The 20817-nt window shown below is 47.3% G+C and overlaps 2 protein-coding genes and 1 pseudogene across 3 annotated transcripts; all 3 read right to left on the minus strand.

Annotated features, from left to right (window-relative positions):
• Positions 1-209: 209 nt before the first annotated feature.
• On the minus strand, positions 210-4741 carry Nudt16 (nudix hydrolase 16). 2 transcript variants are annotated; one of them, XM_021172309.3, is made up of 3 exons: positions 4571-4741; positions 4221-4490; positions 210-3438 (listed from the first exon to the last, which is right to left on the minus strand). In XM_021172309.3, the coding sequence occupies exons 1-3, from the start codon at positions 4706-4708 to the stop codon at positions 3259-3261; spliced, it is 588 nt and encodes a 195-aa protein (XP_021027968.1). In that variant the 5' UTR covers positions 4709-4741; the 3' UTR covers positions 210-3258. The 2 variants fall into 2 exon arrangements, with proteins under 2 accessions (XP_021027968.1, XP_021027967.1); XM_021172308.3 differs by lacking the exon at positions 210-3438 and having other exon boundaries at positions 3447-4490.
• A 2192-nt stretch (positions 4742-6933) lies between these two features.
• LOC110302011 (heterogeneous nuclear ribonucleoprotein H-like) lies at positions 6934-8628 on the minus strand (annotated as a pseudogene).
• A 9473-nt stretch (positions 8629-18101) lies between these two features.
• LOC110301971 (U8 snoRNA-decapping enzyme-like) lies at positions 18102-20570 on the minus strand. Its single transcript, XM_021172703.1, has 4 exons — positions 20259-20570; positions 19906-20175; positions 18966-19143; positions 18102-18251 (listed from the first exon to the last, which is right to left on the minus strand). Exons 1-4 carry the CDS (start codon positions 20397-20399, stop codon positions 18103-18105), a joined length of 738 nt encoding a protein of 245 aa, XP_021028362.1. The 5' UTR covers positions 20400-20570; the 3' UTR covers position 18102.
• Between the last annotated feature and the right edge of the window lie 247 nt (positions 20571-20817).

A 20817-nucleotide genomic window follows, 5' to 3' on the forward strand; every position in this document is an offset into this window, starting at 1 on the left:
GATAATAATTTTTAAAGATATTCTAGCTGGTACAAGCAATTGCCTCCCCATAGCTGGATAGATGAAATCTCTCTGTCAGTCAGTCTTTTCTCTCCTATGTACACCTAGGCAGACTTTATTAATGCTCTAGGCATCTCACACTCACACAAAGAGGTGACCAGAGACTCTTCATCACAGGTGAGAGGAAGAGAAAGAAGCATGCTCAGCTCCTGCCCCCACCATAGAATGCCCAGCTTCTTACTCGAGCAACCAACCATGGGAACGAACTCTGAACTGAGTCTTTGGCTTCTCCTTTAAATGGATCAACTCTGCCTTGGCAGTCTGCTGTCCACCAGTCTGTTTGTCCTCCACCCTTATACTCCTGACACTGCTCCCAACAAAGCCAACAAAATGGCCGATGTTTGATCCAATGGGCTTTTCTGGCCTGACTCACCAAAACTCTTAGAAGTGTGTAGGACTGTTTGGTTTGTTAAAGTAGTTTTTTCCTGGATTCCTGATCTGTTTAACCATGTTCTACACATCTTCCCAAGTCTTGGAGCTTTGATCTGATCATCTCTTCTCTCTATGGAGAATCTCAAAAGAGAACTTTCATGCTGTCTACTGTATTAACTCACAGATTCATGTCTCTGTGTCTTCAAACCTTGCTACCTTATCCATTGAGTTTTGTCTTCATCCACAACACAAAAGTCCCCCTTGACTTCTCCACCAACCAGGCTGTCAGATCACCATGACCCCTCCCCCATGTCTGTCTCTATTCACTTTCACTACCCAACCCTTTTCTGGGTCACCACCCTCTCCCACAGAAACTATTGTGGCAGGTTCCTCTGCATCCTTCTGCTTTCTGATGCACACCAGAAGTGACTTGCCTGAAATATGCACTGGGCCATCCCCATGGCCTGTAAAGATCTTGTGCCAAAAGAGCTGCCACTTCTCCAGCACAGCCTCCCATTGCCTACTGATGTCTAATTGTATTGGCCTTACTCTACTCTACGAAAGGCTCTTGTCAATGTTGGTGGCAAGTCCTTTATTACTTCTCCCATTACACCACCAGCAAGAAGTGAAGTCTAATCCCACCCACTGAATACAGTGTTAAATGTCTTGGCTGGCTAATGGGGTATGGAAGTTACATTGAATATTTTCAGGGCCTGGATTGGTCATCTTGTAGCTTCTACCCTGATCTTTTGGTACCCTTCTCTGGGTACTGAGTCTTAAAGGAATCTCATCCAACTAGATCCCTAGACACAGGGACTTTGTTCCCACCTGAGCCTAGCCTTTTAACTCACTCTGCTAAGGTAATAAAGCCTCGTTGAATTCTCCTGACAGGCCCTATCTACCAGCTCAATTCGATGGAGACTTAAGTTGTTTAAAAGGTGGAGACGAGGGGGTTCTGGGGTGGCTCTCATGAATCCCAGGCTGGCCTTCAACTATGTAGCCAAGGAGGATCTTAAACTTCTGATCCTCCTGCCTGAGCACTGGAGTTACAGGTGTTTGCCACCATGCCATTTATGCAGTGCCAGGGGCTAGTCTCAGGGTCCCATGAATGCTAGGCAAAGCTACACGAGCTACATCCCTGGGATTTGAGAATTTTGAAATTTGAGACTTTTCAAAAGATCCACATCAGTCACAGGAGCAGTCTTGAAATAAAAACCAGTCCCTGGACTATGAAGAGCATCCCAAGATCCTGATTAAGAAGTGGGTCCTGGGATGTTCTGACAAGATTCTCCCCCACTCAGGGCCTTCACACACGCCTCGTTAGAAACTTCTTTCCAATACCCAGCAAAACTCTTAATTACCACAGATGGAGAAACCAAAGTATTCCATGACAAAATCAAATCTACACAATATCTTTCCATGAATCCAGCCCTTCAAAGGATAATAAAGGGAAAACTCCAACACGAGGAGGGAAACTACACCCTAGAAAAAGCAAGAAAGTAATCTTTCAACAAACCTAAAAGAAGATAGCCACATGAACAGAACAACAAAAATAACAAGAAGCTACAATTACTTTTCCTTAATATCTCTTACTATCAATGGACTAATTTCCCCAATAAAAAGACATAGACTAACAGGAACTTCTTTCCAAATCCCTATGTGATTTCTCCCTTCCTTTCCCTTCTTCCACTTTTACTAAGGCCTTTTCAGATGAACCCAAGTGAAAGAATGTCAACAGAATGCTTACAAACTCAGGCATCGCAATCCTTAGCCTATCTTTCCCAGCTGAAGACACTAAAGCCAGACAGGTGCTTTTTTTATTGGTGTTTTACTGGGACACAACAACCACAAATTTATACATCATGCAGGTAAGTTTGACGTGGCAGAGTAAAGGGTTCCCACAGACACCATGTGACTGAAGGAGCGTCTACTTCTTACTGTGTAGTGCTCTTTATGATGCTGTGCGCTCACTCCTCACCGTGACGTCTTAAAGAGCAGTGGGTCTCTACTTCTGTCACCATACCTAGCACCGAGCAAGTATTAACCTGTACCTTTTGAAAAAGCTCTGGAACTTGGAGGCCCAGATATCAGCCCACTCTTCCAGATGCCTCTAGTTTTTGTTTGTTTGTTTGTTTTGTTTTGTTTTTTTGTTTTTATTTTTTATTTTTTACCAGGGCAGGCTAGACAGAGACAATGGGAGCTCAAAGATGAACACGCAGGAAGACAGGTATCAGGACTGAGGTCTCAGGCCTCAGTTCAGCCTAAGAAGCCCTTTGACATGTTCCAACTCTCAGTTAGAACGCAGGGCTGGGTAGGCCCTTACGTCACTTTCTGAAACCCACTGCTTTGCTCAAGCCCCAGGTAACACAGGGCAATTCTCAGAGAGAAGCCATCTCCTTTGCTTCCCTAACAGGCATGGGTTGGGTTGGACACAGGACAGCAGCCTTACAGCAGATGGGGAAGAAACCCTCCCATCTACCAGGAAGGAGTGGGATGTGCCAAATGCCACATCATGGTTAAACTGGACAGATGACAGTATGTCAGGCTGTGTGTGACCACAAACTACACATATACATACCTGGAGCTTCCAGGCTGTTTGTCCACGTATAAGGCAGGACTCTGGGATACTATAAAGGCCTTTTATCCCTAATGCCACCAGACACGGTCTTCCATTGAAAACATTGCATATCCTCCCCTGTTGTTAATCTGGAACCATCTACAATCCCTTAGACCCCAAAGAGAAACCACTTGTCCTTCCCTCCCTTTCTCTCTCCCTCCCTCATACCAAGGCCCTCTGGGTTCCAGGGGGTCCATGCTGGTCCGATTCTACTTAGAATCTGGGATCTTGAGTTTTGCAATAATGCCAGGATCCAGAAGTTTCAAGTCCTGAAGGGCTTCTAGTAGCTGCTCTCGGGCAGCTCCAATGAAGGAATTCTCCAGAAAGGCAGGCAGGCCTCCCTCACCATCACGGAGGACATACAGGGGTACCCGCACCAGGCCCAGCACCTATGAAAAGGAGACATCGGACAAGTGGGACCTCAAGAACCTCAACACATTACCTTATCTACCGTGGAACAGAGCTCTCCAGAGAACAGCCAAGCAGAACCCGGCCTAATAATCACACGTCGGGAGAGCTTAGAGAGCCAAACTCTGTGGACAAGTGAGCCACGCTGGGTTCCAAGCTCCATCCTTGCTACTCCTTCTCCATCCTTTTCCTCACCCTCACTGGCGACGGCCTCCAGTAAGCATGCCTGGCTGTAGCAGTATTTCAAAACCCAGAACTCACACCACTGTATAGGTAGCACTTGGGTGCTCAAGAAAAATGCAAACACCCAAGTATTCCTCTGATATCCTTACCCAACTCAAGTGATTCCAATGGACTGTTCAGTCTGCACACTGTCAAAGTGTGCGCACTAATCAGTTTTAATAGCGCTCTCACGCCCAGGTTCAGGGTCACCTCTACACACAGGCGTCCCTAGCTTTAGACTCACTGTCTGCTTAAGGGAAATACGAGCCCAGAGTCAAGAGCTTAGGGTATCATGTGCACTAGCATAGAGCAGGAGAGACCTTTGGATGTGTGTTCTAAAAAGCTCTCTGCAGGGGCCGCTAAAGGTGACCGAGTAGGTGGTATTATCTAGCCTGGAGATGACCAAGATCCCAACTAGTTCAAGCCACTTGAAAGAATTCAAAGTCGGAGGGTCAAAATCTCCTCCACCCAGTGGCTTTTCTCGGTAAGGGGGTTGGGGGAGGACAGACTGGAGCTGGAGTGGATCCCAGGCTGGTCCCACCTCCAGCCCATGGTCCTTGGCTTGAGGTGCCCTGGCTTCCACAGCCTGCAGCTGTTCTAGAGTCAGGCGCTTGGCATAGAAGTGGGCCACCACACGCGGTCTGGCCGCGATGTGTGAGCTGCGGTAGTCAGAGCGTTCAACGCGGAAGGCAGACATCGCTTCGCCCAGCTCCTCGCGCAGTTCCCGGTTCAGCCCGTCCTCCAGGCAGCTGTCCTTCGCGTCCACGAAGCCGCCAGGGAAGCCCAGGCGCCCGTCGAAGCGCATCTGCATCTGGGGGAGGAGGGTATGATGGTTGGGCCGGGCTCGCGGGCCCTGGGGCGGGGGAGCGGCCGTGCATGACGCGTCCTCACCAGCACGGCGAAGCGCATCGGGATGCGGCCGAACAGCTTGCGGGGGTCCGGCGCGTAGAGCAGCGCATGGCAGGCGTGGCGCCAGTCCGGCCCGAGCGCCAGGGCTTCGCTGAGCTCCACTTTCCGATGCCCCTCCATCTGGAGCCTCGCACTTCCGGGTTCCTGCAGAGGCCAGCGCCTCGGGGCGGAGCTTTGCGAGACTCCGCATCAGCCAATCAGGATGGGTCTCTCAGGACACCCTGGATTGGCCCTTAGGCTAGGGTGGGGCTGAAGGCTTGGCAAGGTCAGGCTCAGGCCGGAGGTGTTTTGGAACCTGAGTTAGGATTTACTCAGGAGTCCTGCCAGTGCAAAGGACAACATATTTTTTAGGAAACGGTTCTGGGTTGGTCCGTTCATAACAAAGAGCCTAGGGATGGTTGGAAGGTAGTCTGGCTTCAGAGCTTATTCCTAGCCTAGAGTGATGGGAGAAAGGAGAGGTGGGTGTAACAAGTCTTGAGTGGTGGAAATGTGGGGATTGACTGATTATAAGAGGGCGCGCAGGGACAGAGCTGACACGTTTGGGGAAGGGGAGTGGCCAATGGGTGTGGTTACAACAAGCAACTTCATTGGCTGTGGGCTCTGGGTAGTGATGTGGAGCCTGGTACATGGAAAATGATATGGAAATGTCACAGGTCACATAGTAAGATTGGAGAGGGGTGGCTGGCTGAGGAAGTAAAGCACAGAAAAGAGTGGGGAGGAGTCAGATAGGGCACCCCACCACCACCCACTAGCAGTAAATTAAAATACCCTCAAGACTTTAAATTCTGAAGAAAAATGGGAAAGAGATGGGGGACACTCAATGCCTAATGCTGAGATCCTGGCATTCAGGATCCTTCACCTCAGCTAGGCTGCCTCACCTGAAGTTGAGTCCATATATCAAGAACCCGTATGTATTTAAGGAAGGGAAGAGGTGACACTCAAAGAAGATCTGACTTCAGGTCACAGTCTGGACTTGACAGTTTGTTGTAGAGCTCAGAACTCACCTAGATACAGGCTTGTGGCTTTAGTAGAAGCTACTCAACCCTCTCAGGTTCCCAGTTAAGGACCTGTTAGTGGAGGTGAAACCAGCGTAGGATGGGGTAAAATTCTCCTCAGAGCCAGACATATGGTAAATGCATCCATTCTTGGATTAGAAGGTGGACGCTCGATGCTGTGTCTTATGTCAAAGATTGAGGCCAGCATCCTAAGAATAAGGGCACCATCGGGAAAAGCCTGTGGACATCTTGCCTCAGTCCCTTGAGTCGCAGGGCAGAGATGCCATTGACTGAGGTAGTCACATCATGGTGACACCATAGGTGCGATACAATTGCCATTACCCAGCTAACTTCCAAGGGACAGGCAAATCATCCTGGTCAAACATTAGTATCACCTGGCAAGAAGAAGAAGAAGGAGGAGAAGGAGGAGGAGGAGAAAAAGAAGGAGGAAGAAGAAGAAGAAGAAGAAGAAGAAGAAGAAGAAGAAGAAGAAGAAGAAGAAGAAGAAGAAGAAGGAGGAGGAGGAGGAGGAGGAGGAGGAGGAGGAGGAGGAGGAGGAGGAGGAGAGGAGGAGGAGGAGGAGGAGGAGAGGAGGAGGAGGAAGAGGAAGAAGGAGGAGGAGGAGGAGGAGGAGGAGAAAAAGAAGAAGGAAGAAGAAGAAGAAGAAGAAGAAGAAGAAGAAGAAGAAGAAGAAGAAGAAGAAGAAGAAGAAGAAGAAGAAGAAGAAAGAAGAAGAAAGAAGAAGCTTATAAAACCCTCCTATCTTCCAATTCCAGAGCCCCACCCCAGGCCAATTTCAAGAAAAATTTCCTGGTGGTAGTAAGAGGACATGGTGGTTCTTTGGTTTTGTTTTCTGGATGTGTGCAGTGTATGTGTGTGTGCAAATGGATGTGTGTACAAAAGACACGCAGGCTCATGTTCACATGTGTGTGGAGGCCAGAGGTCAATTCTGATTGTCTCTGGGTGTCTCTCTCTACTGCAGCCTCCCTTATTTTTTGAGAAAGTGACTAAAGCTGAACACTGAGCTCACTAACGGTCTAAAATATCTGATACGGAAACTCTGGGGAATCCCCCTGTCTCCCCTTCTCCCATACCAGTGCTAGAGTTAAAGGCAAGCCCACTTTGCTTGGCTTTTGTGGGGGTGCTAAGGATCCAGACTCAGACCTTCATGCTTGTAAGGCAGAGAATGTATAGACTAGGACATCTTCCCAACCTGGCCTTTTTTTTTTTTTTTTTTTGCCAAATGTTTCACTTTTAATTGTAGACTCAGTTCCTATAGTTTCACAAAAAAAAGCATGTTTTTTCAACATGCATCAACAATGTTCAATGTATGTATAAGAGCAACATTTAACATAATTCAACTACTTTAACCTAAATACACTTACTGCTTACATACATTCTATAGTAACTAGAGAAAAGCTAGGAATTAAGTTTAACAGTTACAATTCACTCAACTTTGCTCTATCATCCTAGGTGACTGCTATGTTCAACACTGAACCTTCTTTGAGCGATGCCAATGTTCACTTAAGAACAGGCATAAAAACCACAAGGCTGGATGGATTGCAAAAACTGTTAAACTGAGGGGTTTTAAAAAAATTTTCTTTTTGACCAAGAGTCAGTGATCAAAATCAATTACATTCCCCATCCACCACTCATACTAGACATGCTAGACATCCCTCCCATTCCATTCATGCCCATAGATGCTCAGCTTCCATTACTGTAGTAGCTGCTGCTCACTGCTCCTTGGCTACCTATGCGATGTTTGATTGAAAATCACTGGAGTTTTGCTGTAAAACTTGGTCATATCTGCTCATGCTGCTCTGGACACCGTAGCCACCTCCATAACCACCACTCAGCTGCTGGCTGGCTGGGCCACTGTAACTGGACTGGTTTGACAAGCCCATGCCTCCCATCATTTGGCTACCATAAGCACCACCGCTTGCTCCTGCTGTAGAATTCAAGAAGAGTTCTACATATCTGTGTTGCATATTTGCTTTATCTTTTGACATAGCTGCAACAGCATCTTCATGGGTTGCAAACTCAACATCTGCTTCACCAGTTACTCTGCCTTCAGGTCCAATGTTAATATGTACTCTCAAAGGGTTGAGTGGTGAAAAAAAAAAATACTAAGTGTCATTCTCAGTAGCTCTGCATGGTAATCCCCGCATGTGTACACAGTGTCCTGTTGTACTCTGGAAAGTATAGCCACCGTCCCCATATCTGTGGCCAGACATTCCTGAAAAACAATAATTGAGGTCTCTTCCAAATCTATCCGAACCAAATCCATAGCCATCATTATAGCCATTATAGTCATCATAGCCTCCATAGCCTCCACCATAAGCACCATGCCTCATTCTCTCAAAACCAGCTCCTCTGCCAATGCTGTTATACCCTCTGCCAGCCCCAGGTCTGTCATAGGGACCTGGCTGCTGCATGGCCATAAGTTTTTGTGGTGGATCTTAATGAGTTCTAACTTCAGCTCGGCTGCTCTTAAATATTTCAATATACCTGTGCCCTATTCTTTCCTTGTGTTTCTTTAGAGCCTTTTCAGCTTTTTCCTGTGAAGCAAACTGCACGAAGGCCTCCCCCGTACTCCTCTCCTGGAAGTCCACTAGCAGTGTTATCCCATTTGGCACGATTTCCAACCCTGAGAAGAACTGAACAATTTCTTCCTTGCTACATCCAAAAGGGAGTCCTCTACGCTGTACAAAGCCATCATTGGCTGTGTCAGGACTATTTGGACCAGTATGCTTCAACACCCAACCCATTTCAATGTTTTTTGACTTGAATACTTCAACATATCTGTGTCCCATAGTTTCCCTGTCTTTTTTCAAGGCCAATTTGACTTCATCTTCTGATTCAAGTTTAACAAAAGCCTTGCCACTCAGTCTGCCTTCTCTGATGTAGATGAAACGAATACCTTGAGCCCCATTTTGAATTTTGCAGTCAGAAAAAAAAACGCTGCACTTCATCCGCGGAGCAGGACCACGGCAAGCCCTGGACCTTCACCAGGAAGCCCTCTCCGCCTTCTGCTCCCAGCATCATCATACTTTTGCTGGCCCTGGCGTCCACACAGATTGCAGGACTCCACACAAAGCCTTGGCGTGGCTGAGGAGAAAAATCCCAACCTGACTTTTAAAGACACACCATTTGAAAAGCCACCACGGCTGAGAACCAACATCGTCACCCTTCATGGTTTCTTCTTGAGTTCCTGCCCTAGCTTCCCTCAGCAGATTGTGACCCATGGAAGCATAACTCAAACAAACTCTCCCCTGTCCTCCAGTCATTTTTGATAAGGGTGTTTTGTCATAGCGACAGAAAAGCAAACTAGGACATCATATCTTTCAAACAACTCTTTGCATCTGTCCTGCCTCTGTGCTCTCATCCCCTCCCCTGCCATACAGAGACAGATTCCAGGAGTCAGGGCTGGGGACAGATGGAGGCATATGCCTAGAGCTGTTCCATTCTGCTAATGGTCCATAGGGACAGAAAGCAACTCTGTCTTTGGGAGATGTGAGGGAGCCCGAACAAATTACACACACACACACACACCCTTTATTTATAAAGAAACCAGGCTTATCTCGGGGCTACAGGTATTGTACAGAGTTAACACAGAGCCTCATGCAATCAGAGTGATAAGAAATATGGTGTTCAGGATTATATACATCAGACCTATGATTACTACCACTCTTATAAAATAAACTGTGACTCTTGGTCCACTCTATAATAACTACAAAGGGCCACCTCCAAATGAAGAGAATTATTATACTTTCTGTAGTAACAGGATGAGCTTAATATGAGTTTGAGTTGGCCTATATAGCCCTACAGGCATCTACATAGAGAAGCACTGGGAATGCCTACATCAAGGATTAATAAACCCCTTACTTTTTTGTTCTGGTTGTCATTGCTCTGTCAGTTGAGAGGCCCACAGAGTCCATGATGCCTGACGATAACAACTCAGTTAGGGCCTGGGACTTGCTTATAACATCATAGCCCAACAAAAGAAACCAATGCTCCTTAGAAAACTTCCACTGAAGAGCCAGAAAGATCCCCAGTGAGAATACAGTGAACATCAACCATCTTGGGATGTCAGGAAGGAAACTCAATCCCACCCTTACTCCCTCCCTCAAAGAAAAAAAAAAGAATCCCCAAGGTTAAAGAGAACCCCTGCACTGTTCTATCTGAGACAGAAAGCCACAGGCCACTGCTGAGTTTTCAAAACAAAAACCAGTTTGAGGAACAGAAGAACAAACGTGGCTTTACTTTTGGTTTATTCATTAATTGCTTATTTATTTATAATGCAAAGTAGAAAATAGATATCCTTCTACCTGTCCTGATATGGAATGCAGATACATGCGGAATGAGCTGCTGCGGGTCAGCAAAGGGTCCTCCACTTGGAAGACTTAGAGATCATTCCCACAGCTATTTTGTTTTCCAGCAGAGCACAGCTCCATAGTAACTTCCTTCCGAAGAGTGAACAGTACAAAAAGAAGAAAACCACAGTGCAACTTCGTAGCTTGGGGGTGAAATCGACCAGCCCAGCACTGCCTTAGCAGGACAATCAAGATCAGCATCCGGCATAGGTGTGTCACATCGACAGAGGGGGCTACATATGATGTCAAGGTAAGCATCCAGCATTGTTGTGTCACACTGACAGAGGGGACTAGATATGTTGTGATGATAATGTCTTTTGCCTGAGGTCTCCCCTCCCCCAAAGGAGAGAACTCTGGTCTAAACTTTGAGGAAAGCAACAAGCCAGCCTCCACCATTTGACAGGTAACCCTCGATACTGTCCAGGCATTGTCTTAGTTCCTTGGAGTTACTGGAACAAAATTCCTCAGATTGGAAGACTTATAGACAACTGAAGTTTATTTCACACAGTTCTGGAGACTTGGAAGTCTAAGATGAAGGGGCTGACACACTTGGTGTCTGCTGAGGTCCCAGTTCTTGATGCATAGGCCACCTGGTAGATGAAATCTCAGAAGGTTCTGGAGAGCTCTCCAGATCCCCTGCAAGGTCACTAATGCTATTCATGAAGGCTGCGTTATTATGGTATAGTTCCCTCCCAAAGGCCCCTATCCCCAAATATCAATGTGGGGTTAGGATGTCAGCATATGGACTGAAGGACCGGTGTGGAGGGCATAAATATTCAATCTATGGCAATCAAAATAAAAATGGAAATTTCCACAGGTACCTATGGAATAGGAGAACCTCAAAAGATGTGCCTCACTTGAAATCTGAGAAAGATAAGGATATTAGGTAACAGCCAAGAGAATCTGAATAAAACGTTGGTTAATATTAAGGCTTTAAAACTGGCTCATTATTTTAAGAACTGTACCGTACTAAATTAAGATATTAACTCATCCTCAAGACTCCCCTGCCAGGTCTAGTTTACCTTTCCAGCTGTTCCCTGGTAGCCCTGCTGTTGGACGTTCTGAGAACACATTCCAGGACCTGGTCTCTTTATGGCTCACACACATATATGTATGTGTGTGTGTGTGTGTGTGTGTGTGTGTGTGTGTGTGTGTGATGCATCCAGGCCTCACTTATACAGACAGAATGCCAAAACCAACATTTTCAATGTTAACAACTGAACTACGGTCAATTGGAACCTTACCCTCAAGGACCCGTGAAGCCTCACACAGATCTCTGAGGACTAACCACTAACAATGCAAGGAACCTTCCACCAATGACTGGGCTCAAGAAAAAAAAAATCTAATACAACTTGTTACCCAACAAGACAAGAAATCCTTTTGCCCACTGGAATCATGGGGTCCTAGCAGGAGGCCCTTCAGGATGAGACATAGTTAACCACTCCCAACACTGCCTCAACAACTGAACAAGTGAAAATTATTTTCCTCATTCTGGAGAATGGGAAGTCTCCAGCGCTGTGCTGTGGTGTGCTGTGAAGAATTTCTAGCCCTTTTATCAAGACACCCCCTGGTCCTGAGCTTTGGGATTTAAAAAAGCCAAGGGACTTGGGCCACATTTGAGTTCAAAACTAAACAAAGTAAAGAATGGGAGTCACGTGACTACTACTCTGAGGAAGCTGGGGACATGGGTGGTAAGAGAATTCACCAAAATACCCACAGAAAAAGTGAGAGACTGAAATACACTATTGAAAAAAAGAAAAGCTGCAGGTGAGTACCCAAAAGGAACTGGGGTGCTGAGAGGAAGCAGGAGGCTTTTGGTTTTGTTTGTTACAACACTTGAGATGGTGTGTGTGTGTGTGTGTGTGTGTGTGTATGTGTGTGTGTAGGAGGGTACTCTGCCTCGTCTCATGGGCCTCTGTGATGGCTGAAGTGATGTTTTAAGTTTAAACTGCTGTGCTTAGGAGATCCATAAAACAAAATTGCCTCTAACATATAAGCCCCACTTGCCCAAGGACAGATAACTTCCTGGAATGCTGGAGACTGCTGTTGATGGACGATAACAAGCCATTTTTGCTTTTGTAAACAAGCTTGGTTGCTCCAACTGCACAGGATGTGTGCTTGATCACACATAGGCAGGAAGTAAGTCAGGATGTATGCTTGTCCCTGATGGGACAAAGGGAGGAAGTATATAGTTTGTGGGTTTTACCTATAATTTGGTGCCATACTCTGGGAATCCTGGGTGAAGAAATTCTAGCCCTTTTATCAAGACAGTATCCTTGGCTCTGGCCAATATTTAATAAAGCTTGCTTCAATCTTGGCTCAAAAATTGTGGTAGTGGTCTTATTTTCATCCATTTTGGATTAACAACCTCCAGCCTAGAACCATATTCCAATGGGCAGGTGGACTTCCCATTAATCTTGTTGAGAAACAAATTTTACAGTACTAGTTGGCTTTCTTAGGACCAATCAGTGTACTTGTGCAAAGTTCCCTGAGTTAGTAGAGGTTAGACTCTAGACCTGAGTGAGGCATCATGGATCACTGAAGGTCAGGCTCAAAATGGCCATGGCCTGGTTGTTAAAATTACAAAACACTTCCTTTTGTATCTATAAATGGGATCCGATGCTTGATATAGAAGAATAACATAATTGTTTGAGGTAGGATAGTAATGTGGTTACAGTTTTAAATGTTCTTTGTTCTTTACAGCCAAATACTAAAATATGTATAAAGCACACGCTAAAAATAATCCTCCCAGAGACAGAGGCTGAGGGTGTGAATACCGCTTTAGAAGCTGGGTTTCTGGGGGCCATTCAGGCTTGGTTTTTAAAAAATTTATGTAGTTTGATGCTTCCTGTAGTAAAAAGTTAAAAGTAGGAAGATCTTTGGCATCTCCTGAAGTTGAAGGAAAAGGTTATAATTTACATTTGAATGAAGTCTTTGCATTCCACAAAACCCTTTAGCAGACAGGCTAAAGTGGACAAGGAGCTGGAAGGAGAACTGAGGATCCAGTCTTACCTCATAAGCTCCAACAGCAAGTCTAAGAAGACTAGTGTTGCCTAAGATGGCTGATGGCTGATGCCTGCCATCTGCCTCCGAATGCCAAACCAATTCACATTGTCATTCCTGGATTTTCTGTGTTATTTAAATGAAGAGCCAGTGTTGAGAACCACAGATTTAGAAAAACATATGGTGACAGGACACAGGGATGAGGCCGGAGAGAGCTATTAGAGGCTTATCAATAGGACTTCCTGTAAGGACAGTCTACCACCATGGAGGGACATTGTGCGTGCACTCGAGAGCATGTGTGGGCGTGCGTGCGTGCGTGCGTGTGTGCGTGCGTGTGTGTGTGTGTGTGTGTGTGTGTGTGTGTGTGTGTGTAGACATACATACACATTTGTATGTGTTTGTGAGAAGAAGCCAGAGGACATTCTTGTGTGTTATTCCTTAATCACTGCCCATTGCTTTCTATGGAGACAAAGTCTCTCATTGGTCTGGAACTTGCCAACTAGACTAGGTTGGTTATCCCTGTGGCCCCAGAGACCATCCTGTCTCCATCGACCCAAAGCTGTGATGACAGGTATGTGCCCAAGTGTTTTCACACACTTTTGGGGGATGGAACTCAGGCCCTTATGCCTACAAGACAAGCACTACAACTTAACTAGCCCTCGACCCTGAAAGGACTCTGTGTTGTTTCTAGTTTGGCCATGGTGGCAGGGATGGAGGCTATTACTGGCTGCAACAATGGGGACTTCCATTCACCAGGGCTGACCTGGCTACAGCTGCTACCCAGTGCCAGATCAGTCAATATCAGAGACCAACCCTGAACCCCAGATAGGGAATCATTCCTCAGGGTAGCCAGCCATCAACCGGTGGCAAGATGACTACATTGGTTCACTTCTTTCACAGAAAGGGCAATGCTTTGCCCTTCCTGGAATAGATACGTATTCTGGTTATAGATGCGTCCTTCCTGCATGAAATGCTTCTGCCAAAACTACCATCCGTGGGCTTACGAAATGCCTTATTCACCATCATGGTATTCCACATAGCACTGCCTCTGACCAAGGAACTCATTTCACAGCTGGAGAAGTACAACAGTGGGCCCAAAGTCGTAGAATCTTCCAGACTTACAGTGTTCATCAATTTCTGCTTTAGTTAGGTTTCTATCGCTGTGATGATAACACCATGACCAAAAAAAAAAAAAAAACCAACTTGGGGAGGAAGGGATCATTTGCCTTACAGACCCTGAATCACAATCTGCTCAGGAACTCAAATTGGATAGGAACCTGGAGGCAGTGTTGCCTACTGCCTTCCTCCTCAGGGTTTGATCAGCTTTATTTCTTAGAGAACCTACGATCACCAGCCCAGGAATGGTGCCACCCACAATGTGCTGGCCCCTCCCACGTCTGTCCATCACTGAAAACATACTCCAGGCTTGCCTGCAGCCCAGTTGTACTGGGCACCTTCTCAACTCTGGTTCCCTCCCCTCAGTTGATTCTACCTGGGTCAAGCTGACATGAAACTAGCCAGTGCAGGTGCATTATAGAGCATACAAATAATCCGAGTCTCTCATGAACGCTAAAAGCAAGCAGATATTCCCTCTTTGTCCCTTTCTGTCAGAATGAAGGCTAATGACGAGGGCATCGCTAATCAGAACCTCCTACCTTGGCTCGTTTGTGGGCAGACATGGTACATATGCATGACCCGAATTAACAGCACGGTTTCACGGGAATGAGTTTCCAGTGGTTGAGGTGCACTCCCTGTCTCAGAGATCGTTCAGCTGGCCTGCTCTCCTGTTCAATAGACCTTTGCCTCCATCCACACCCTGAAACTATTCCCAGGTGCCTGGATGTCATAAATCTACAAAGTTGGGCCTTCTGACACCGCAAAAGGTGGAGGCCGTGAGGGTGGGAACAGCAATCCAGCCTGGAACTTCCTGTTTACATGTCTACTTCCTCCTTACACTCGGCGAGCTGCCCTGCCGTGGAGCTTGTGGCGCTGAGGAGAAGGCCACATCCTTGACAGTCGTCCATGCAGAGGGGTTGAGGTTGGGTCTGGTGGCCCTGGTTTTGCTTGTGTGATCAGGAGAGTCTGGGATGTGGATTTTCCCCGGCTGAGGAGCTGGTGGTAGAGGAGACTCGTTGTATCTTTCATGGCCCCTGTGGCTCTTCAATCCTGCTGGCTTCTGATTCCATACAGACCAGCATGAACACAATGGTATTTTAGCCCCCCAGTGGTGTCTCTGACAGACGGTGCCCACTACATGGGGGTGGGGAGTGAATTGCCATATGAATTCAGCCAGAGAAATGGGACCTAGAGGGCATGGGGGGAGAAGGCAGTTTCTCTTTGGTAGACTTCCTGTGGCCTGAAGGCCATGACACAGTCTCTGTTACCCTGCATGGCTCACACCCTTCTACCTAGTGTGTTAACTACAATAGCCCACTTTTTCTTCTCCTCTTATGGAATGAGCCACACCCAGCATCTTCCCCGCGGCTCAAACTCTGATGCTCTTTGCAAACGGTATCAAGGGTAAAATGCTCATATCCTGTTTTGGTGTTTTGCTCATCAGGTAACCAGAATATTTGGGGTACAGATTTTAATACTTTCTGTGCAATACCCCCCCCCCCTTTCCCATTCCCCTCTCACTGTCTTAGTTAGGGTTTTACTGCTGTGAACAGACACCATGACCAAGGCAAGTCTTAAATAAATGGCAACATTTAATTGGGGCTGGCTTACAGGTTCAGAGGTTCAGTCCATTATCATCAAGGCAGGAACATGGCAGTATCCAGGCAGGCATGGTGCAGGAGGAGCTGAGAGTTCTACATCTTCATCTGAAGGCTGCCAGCAGGAGACTCACTTCCAGGCAGCTAGGACAAGGGTCTTAAATCCCACACCCACAGTGACACACCTACTTCAACAAGGCCACCCGTCCTAATAGTGCCACTACGAGCCATCACTCTAACCCTGTCTGTTTCACTTAGTCTTCCTCAGAGCCCGAGTTCAGTAGCAGGAGACATTCCTCCTTCCCAGCATGGCCCTGCCAGGAGAAGGTAGCTTTGCCTCAAACCTGGCAACTGACAAGGACTTGGGCTCAGGAGAGAATGAAGTCTGAGAGAGATGTCTGTGAAGAGGGAAAGTGCAAGGTTGAGTAGAAACTTCTTGCTGATTCTGCTGAGAGAGGAATGAGTGTGTGGTGTGTGTGTGTGAGAGAGAGAGAGAGAGAGGAAGGGGGTGATGTGTGGCTCCCCTGTCCTCCCCAGGAAGGAGCAGCAGCAGCCTGTGCTCACACAGTGCAGGCTGACCTGCTCAAAGTTAATGCCAAGTGCTCCCTCCATTAACCCTCTCCCCAGGAATCACAGCCCCAAGCTTGAGATAAGGAAGTCAGTGCTCAGCTGGAAGTCCTGGCTGCTGGGAGCAGGGCTGGAGGTCAGATGAGCTTCCACCTTCTTCCCTCCCCAGAGCACTGTGCTTACAGGGACACAGGGAGTCCTGTGTGATTGTCATCCCAGCTGCCCATTCCTCAGCATGATGGGAGTGGGTGAGAAGAGAAGCGCATAGTCTAGCCTGCTTCTCTCCCTCCTGCGAGGGAGGCAGCATCAGGACCAGGCCAGGGCACTAAACCCATAGCAGCCAACCAGTGTGTGATGGCTGAACCCATGCCTGGGAGGGATGCTTCTTAGATAAGGCAAGGGGTTAAGACATCAGAGGCAGATCCCTCAGAAACTAAGTCAATGTCACAGAAGTAAAATGTGGAAAAGAAGCCTTCCAAGGCAGTCGGGGAGCATGAGTCCTAGAACATTTAAGCCTACTTAAGTGGAGCAGCACGGAACCTGAAAAAATAATCACAGGCAACATCAAGGATGAGCTGTGGATGCTGTGTTCCTTGTAGACACACACACACACACACACACACACACACACACACACACACACGTTACTTCCCTCCGGCTAGCCATCTGAGAGTTTACTCTATAGGACATGTAACCCTTAGATCTAGGTTAGATCAGGAGAAAAGACACAGCAATGAAACCTTCTTGGCAAGGCCTCTAGAGCTGCTTCTGACCCATCTATCCCATATTTGAAAGGTCCAGAGCTGGAGCCCGGCTGGAGGCCACTGCAGTACTTCTCCAGGGCTCTGCCCAGCCTCCTTCCTTCATGGGATCCTGTCCTGGAAGGGCATACTCTCACCTGGCCACATCCCTCCCTGGCACCTTGCACTTCTGTAGCTATGTTGACTCTGTGCCTCCTCTTTATCAGTGAGGGTACTGGTTCCTGGGTCATCTTACCTCTCCAACACGGGTCAGTTTCTGGCCTCATTATTCACTGCCTGCTCACTTCCCCTTCTGCCTCCCCATCCTGAATGGTTATTTACCCTTTTACAGCACCCCCCATCCTTGGTTCAGCCACCCTTATCTCCCCAGTTTTCCTTAACCAATCACCTCTCTCTGTTTCAAACCCACCTCCCACTGCACACTCTCCACTCCCAACTGGCTTCAGCATCAAGGTCTCTGATTTTCAAGCTACTTCACAAAGTTAACTGTTCTCTCTATCCCTACATGAGTGACATTAAACTGGTGCCTCTGTTAGTATAACCTCTCCATTCTTCAGTTGACGGGCATCTAGGTTGTTTTTAGTTTCTGACTATTACAAATAAATACAATAAAAAATATGGTATGTATATGCATATATATGTATGTATATATACACACACATATATACACACACATATAAGAATTATGTATATATATATTATACATATATATGTAATTATATATATATATATATATATATATATATATTTCTTTAAAAATTGGTAGCTAAAACTAAAGTTAGGGAAATGTGTGGTTCCCAAAGCCTAAAAGAGTCATTGTCTGTCCCTTTAGGAAAAGTCTTCTGACAACATTCTGGAGTCCTTAGCAGCAAGGCTGTCTATCTAATGGCATCAGGTCGGCCAGCATCAGCTGAGAAAGCTAAAGAGCCCGAAGGCCCTGTTGACAGCATCTTCTCCTAGAAGGCTCTTTTTGGCAGGGCAGGCCAGACAGGCTGGGTCAATTCCCTTCTGAATTCTCCAGAGAGGACAACACACTCAGAGGTCTTAGGTCCACCAAGGGCAGCCCAAGAAAAACCACCACCACCTTCTGACCCTTTATGTTCAGTTTCGTTCAGTTGTGGGGGAAGAAAAGGGGACTGTGGAGCTGGTCATGACTTCCTCCAGCTCTCTGGAACTTGTGCATCTGGTTAAGTCACAGGTGAGAGGCCACTTCCAAAGGGAAATCCCGTGCCATCTTAAGAGTTTTACGGCTGTTAAGAGACACCATGACCAAAGCAACTGTTATAAAGACAACATTTAATTGGGGCCATTTTTACAGATTCAGAGGTTCAGTCTGATATCATCAAGGTCAGAGCATGGCAGTGCCAGGCAGGCATGGTGCAGGAGGAGCTGAGAGTTCTACATCTTCATCTGAAGGCTGCTAGCAGAATACTGACTTCCAAGCAGCTAGGATGAGGATCTTAAAGCCCACACCCACAGGGATACACCTACTCTAACAAGGCCACACCTCCAAATAGTGCCTCTCCTTGGACCAAGCATATTCAAACTGGGACACCTGCCTCTAGCTCCTCCAGCAAACATGGAGCTGCGCACTAGAAGGTAGCTTTACAAGAGAGGGAACGACTCTCCCCTGCTTAACAAGGAGCGGAGGGGATTATGGTTCCTGGTTAGAGTGACCATGAAGTGAGGTAGACCATGTGTGGCACAGAGTGCATGTGTGCATGCCTGACAGGTACAGGGAAGGACCTTACATGTTAAGGACCCGGCAAAGGTCTATGGATTTCTGTCTCTGGTGCCACAGGGTGATGGGGTCTTTTGTTCAAAATGCATTGCATTACAGTTCTGCCTTTTAATCTGGTGTCAGCTCTCATCTCCAAGACCCCAAAAGCATTTCCCTTCTCCCCCACCCTCCCAATACCAAGTTCTCTCGGCTCAGGCCCCAAACAGCCTTAAGGTCTGCTTACGCTGAACTGTTCGTTCCTTGAGGTCTGAGGCAGTTTCGGGAGCCAGAATTCCCAAGTCCTGGAGGGCTTCCAGTAGCTGCTCCCTGGCAACACCAATGAAGGAATTCTCCAGAAAAGCAGGCAGGCCTCCCACACCATCCCGCAAGGTGTACAGGGGCACCCTCACCAGGCCCAAGACCTTTGAAAGGAAGGAGAGAGAGGACAAGACAGTTCTCACTACAACAAGTTAGTTCCAGAGCAGATATCCCGGCAGAACCAGTCCTAGGGCTTCATACTTCAGTGGGGCCCAGTGGGCCTAACCCTGGACAGGCAAGGGCCCCCAAGGCATCCTGGGTCCACCTCCATGTTAACCAGTTCAACAGCACTTTCTGGCTCCTGCAGCCCGAATGCAGGCACAGCCCTAGCTGCCAGTGGGTCTACACTAGCTATGTAGGCCTCACGGGGGAACTCAAGAAAACTGAATTCACAGGCCTTCCTCCTACTCCTCCCTTAACAAGGATCATCTGAGGGAAGTCTAAGAGTTGCTTGCTCACTAGAAGTTGCCAGTGTGAATCCAGGAGTCTCTTTTTTACACCTTCCCCAACCCCAGGAGTTTAGTACTTGCCAGAATTGGAGAATCTCTTCCATGGCTCCCTAAGTCAGCGGCCCAAAGTTAAGGCACTACTATGCTATTATGGTGTCATGCCTGACCATCACCACACTTAGCTGAGTGTGTTCTAGAGAAATCTCTGCAGAGGCCAGTCAAGTGTGTGTGTGTGATGTAAAATGTTCATAGGAGACCACACTGGCAGTATTATCCATCATGGATGCTTTTGACTTATCCTAGACACTGGGATGGGCACAAGGTCTGATGATCAGGAACTTCTAAAGGGGCTTTCTTTGGAAAAGAACCACAGAGAAAGGAGGCAGGTAGTGGTAAGAGGTCCCAGGCTAGCCCCACCTCTAGCCCATGGTCCTTGGCTTGTGGTGCCCCAGCCTCCACCGCCTGGAGCTGCTCTAGTGTTAGGCATTTGACATAGAAATGGGCCACCACTTTTGATTTGGACTCAGCAAGGGAGCTTCGATAGTCAGTGGATAAGATGCTGAAAGTGGACACTCCCTCGCCCAGTTTCTTCAACAGTTCCTTATTCAGTCCTTCCTCCAGGCTGGGGCTACGATCGTCCACAAAACCACCAGGGAAGCCCAGTCGCCCATCAAAGCGCATAGACATCTGAGGAAGGAAGGAATGAGGATTAGCTAGGAGAAAGAAAGATAATCCCAGAAGGGCTAGGACGGCTAGTAGCCATTCCTCACCAGCACAGCATAGTTCAGCAAGATACGGCCACCAAAGAGCACCCCTGGATTGGGCGCATACAGCATCACGTGACAAAGATGCCGCCAGCTGGGCCCCAGGGCCAGGGCGTCCTCCAATTCTATCTTAGTGGGCGTGGCCATGGGCTCTTTACTTTGGTCAGTTTACGCAGTTCGCAGGAGATTATCATTTCAGACCACCCATGCCTTCAGGGTCCATGGGCAGAACGGAGACACCAGTGCAGGCTTTGCTAATGGAACAGCATCCTGTCAGCCTGGGGCCTTGTGACCTGGCGGTGGAGAAGGCTGGGAAGTTGAAAGCTTCCTCAAGATAAGGCCTCTCGGACTAGGGCGTGGCTAAAGGTGTGGCTAGTGTCCTAAGTCATAGTTAGGAGGCCTGTGAAGCTATGAGTCTCAGGTTTTCCACCTTGGATAAGATCAGATTACCAAAGAGTCCTGAAAGTGGAAGGAATAGAGAGAATAAAGAAAGAGCCACTACTCGGGGTTTGGTCTGGATAGAACCAGAAAATGTGGGTTGGAGCTGAATAGAAGAAAAGGGAGT

Source organism: Mus caroli, unplaced genomic scaffold, assembly GCF_978045245.1.
Source record: "Mus caroli unplaced genomic scaffold, Mus_caroli_1 scaffold_11, whole genome shotgun sequence".
NCBI lineage: Eukaryota > Metazoa > Chordata > Mammalia > Rodentia > Muridae > Mus > Mus caroli.

Excerpts from the sequence above, each read along its gene's own strand:
- LOC110301971 (XM_021172703.1), bottom strand. The coding sequence starts at position 20,399 with ATGGCCACGCCCACTAAGATAGAATTGGAGGACGCCCTGGCCCTGGGG. Across the intron at positions 20,176-20,258 it reads TGCTGAACTATGCTGTGCTG|ATGTCTATGCGCTTTGATGG; the intron begins GTGAGGAATGGC and ends TTCCTTCCTCAG. Across the intron at positions 19,144-19,905 it reads CCAAGGACCATGGGCTAGAG|GTCTTGGGCCTGGTGAGGGT; the intron begins GTGGGGCTAGCC and ends TTCCTTTCAAAG.
- Nudt16 (XM_021172308.3), bottom strand. The coding sequence starts at position 4,708 with ATGGAGGGGCATCGGAAAGTGGAGCTCAGCGAAGCCCTGGCGCTCGGG. Across the intron at positions 4,491-4,570 it reads CGATGCGCTTCGCCGTGCTG|ATGCAGATGCGCTTCGACGG; the intron begins GTGAGGACGCGT and ends CTCCTCCCCCAG.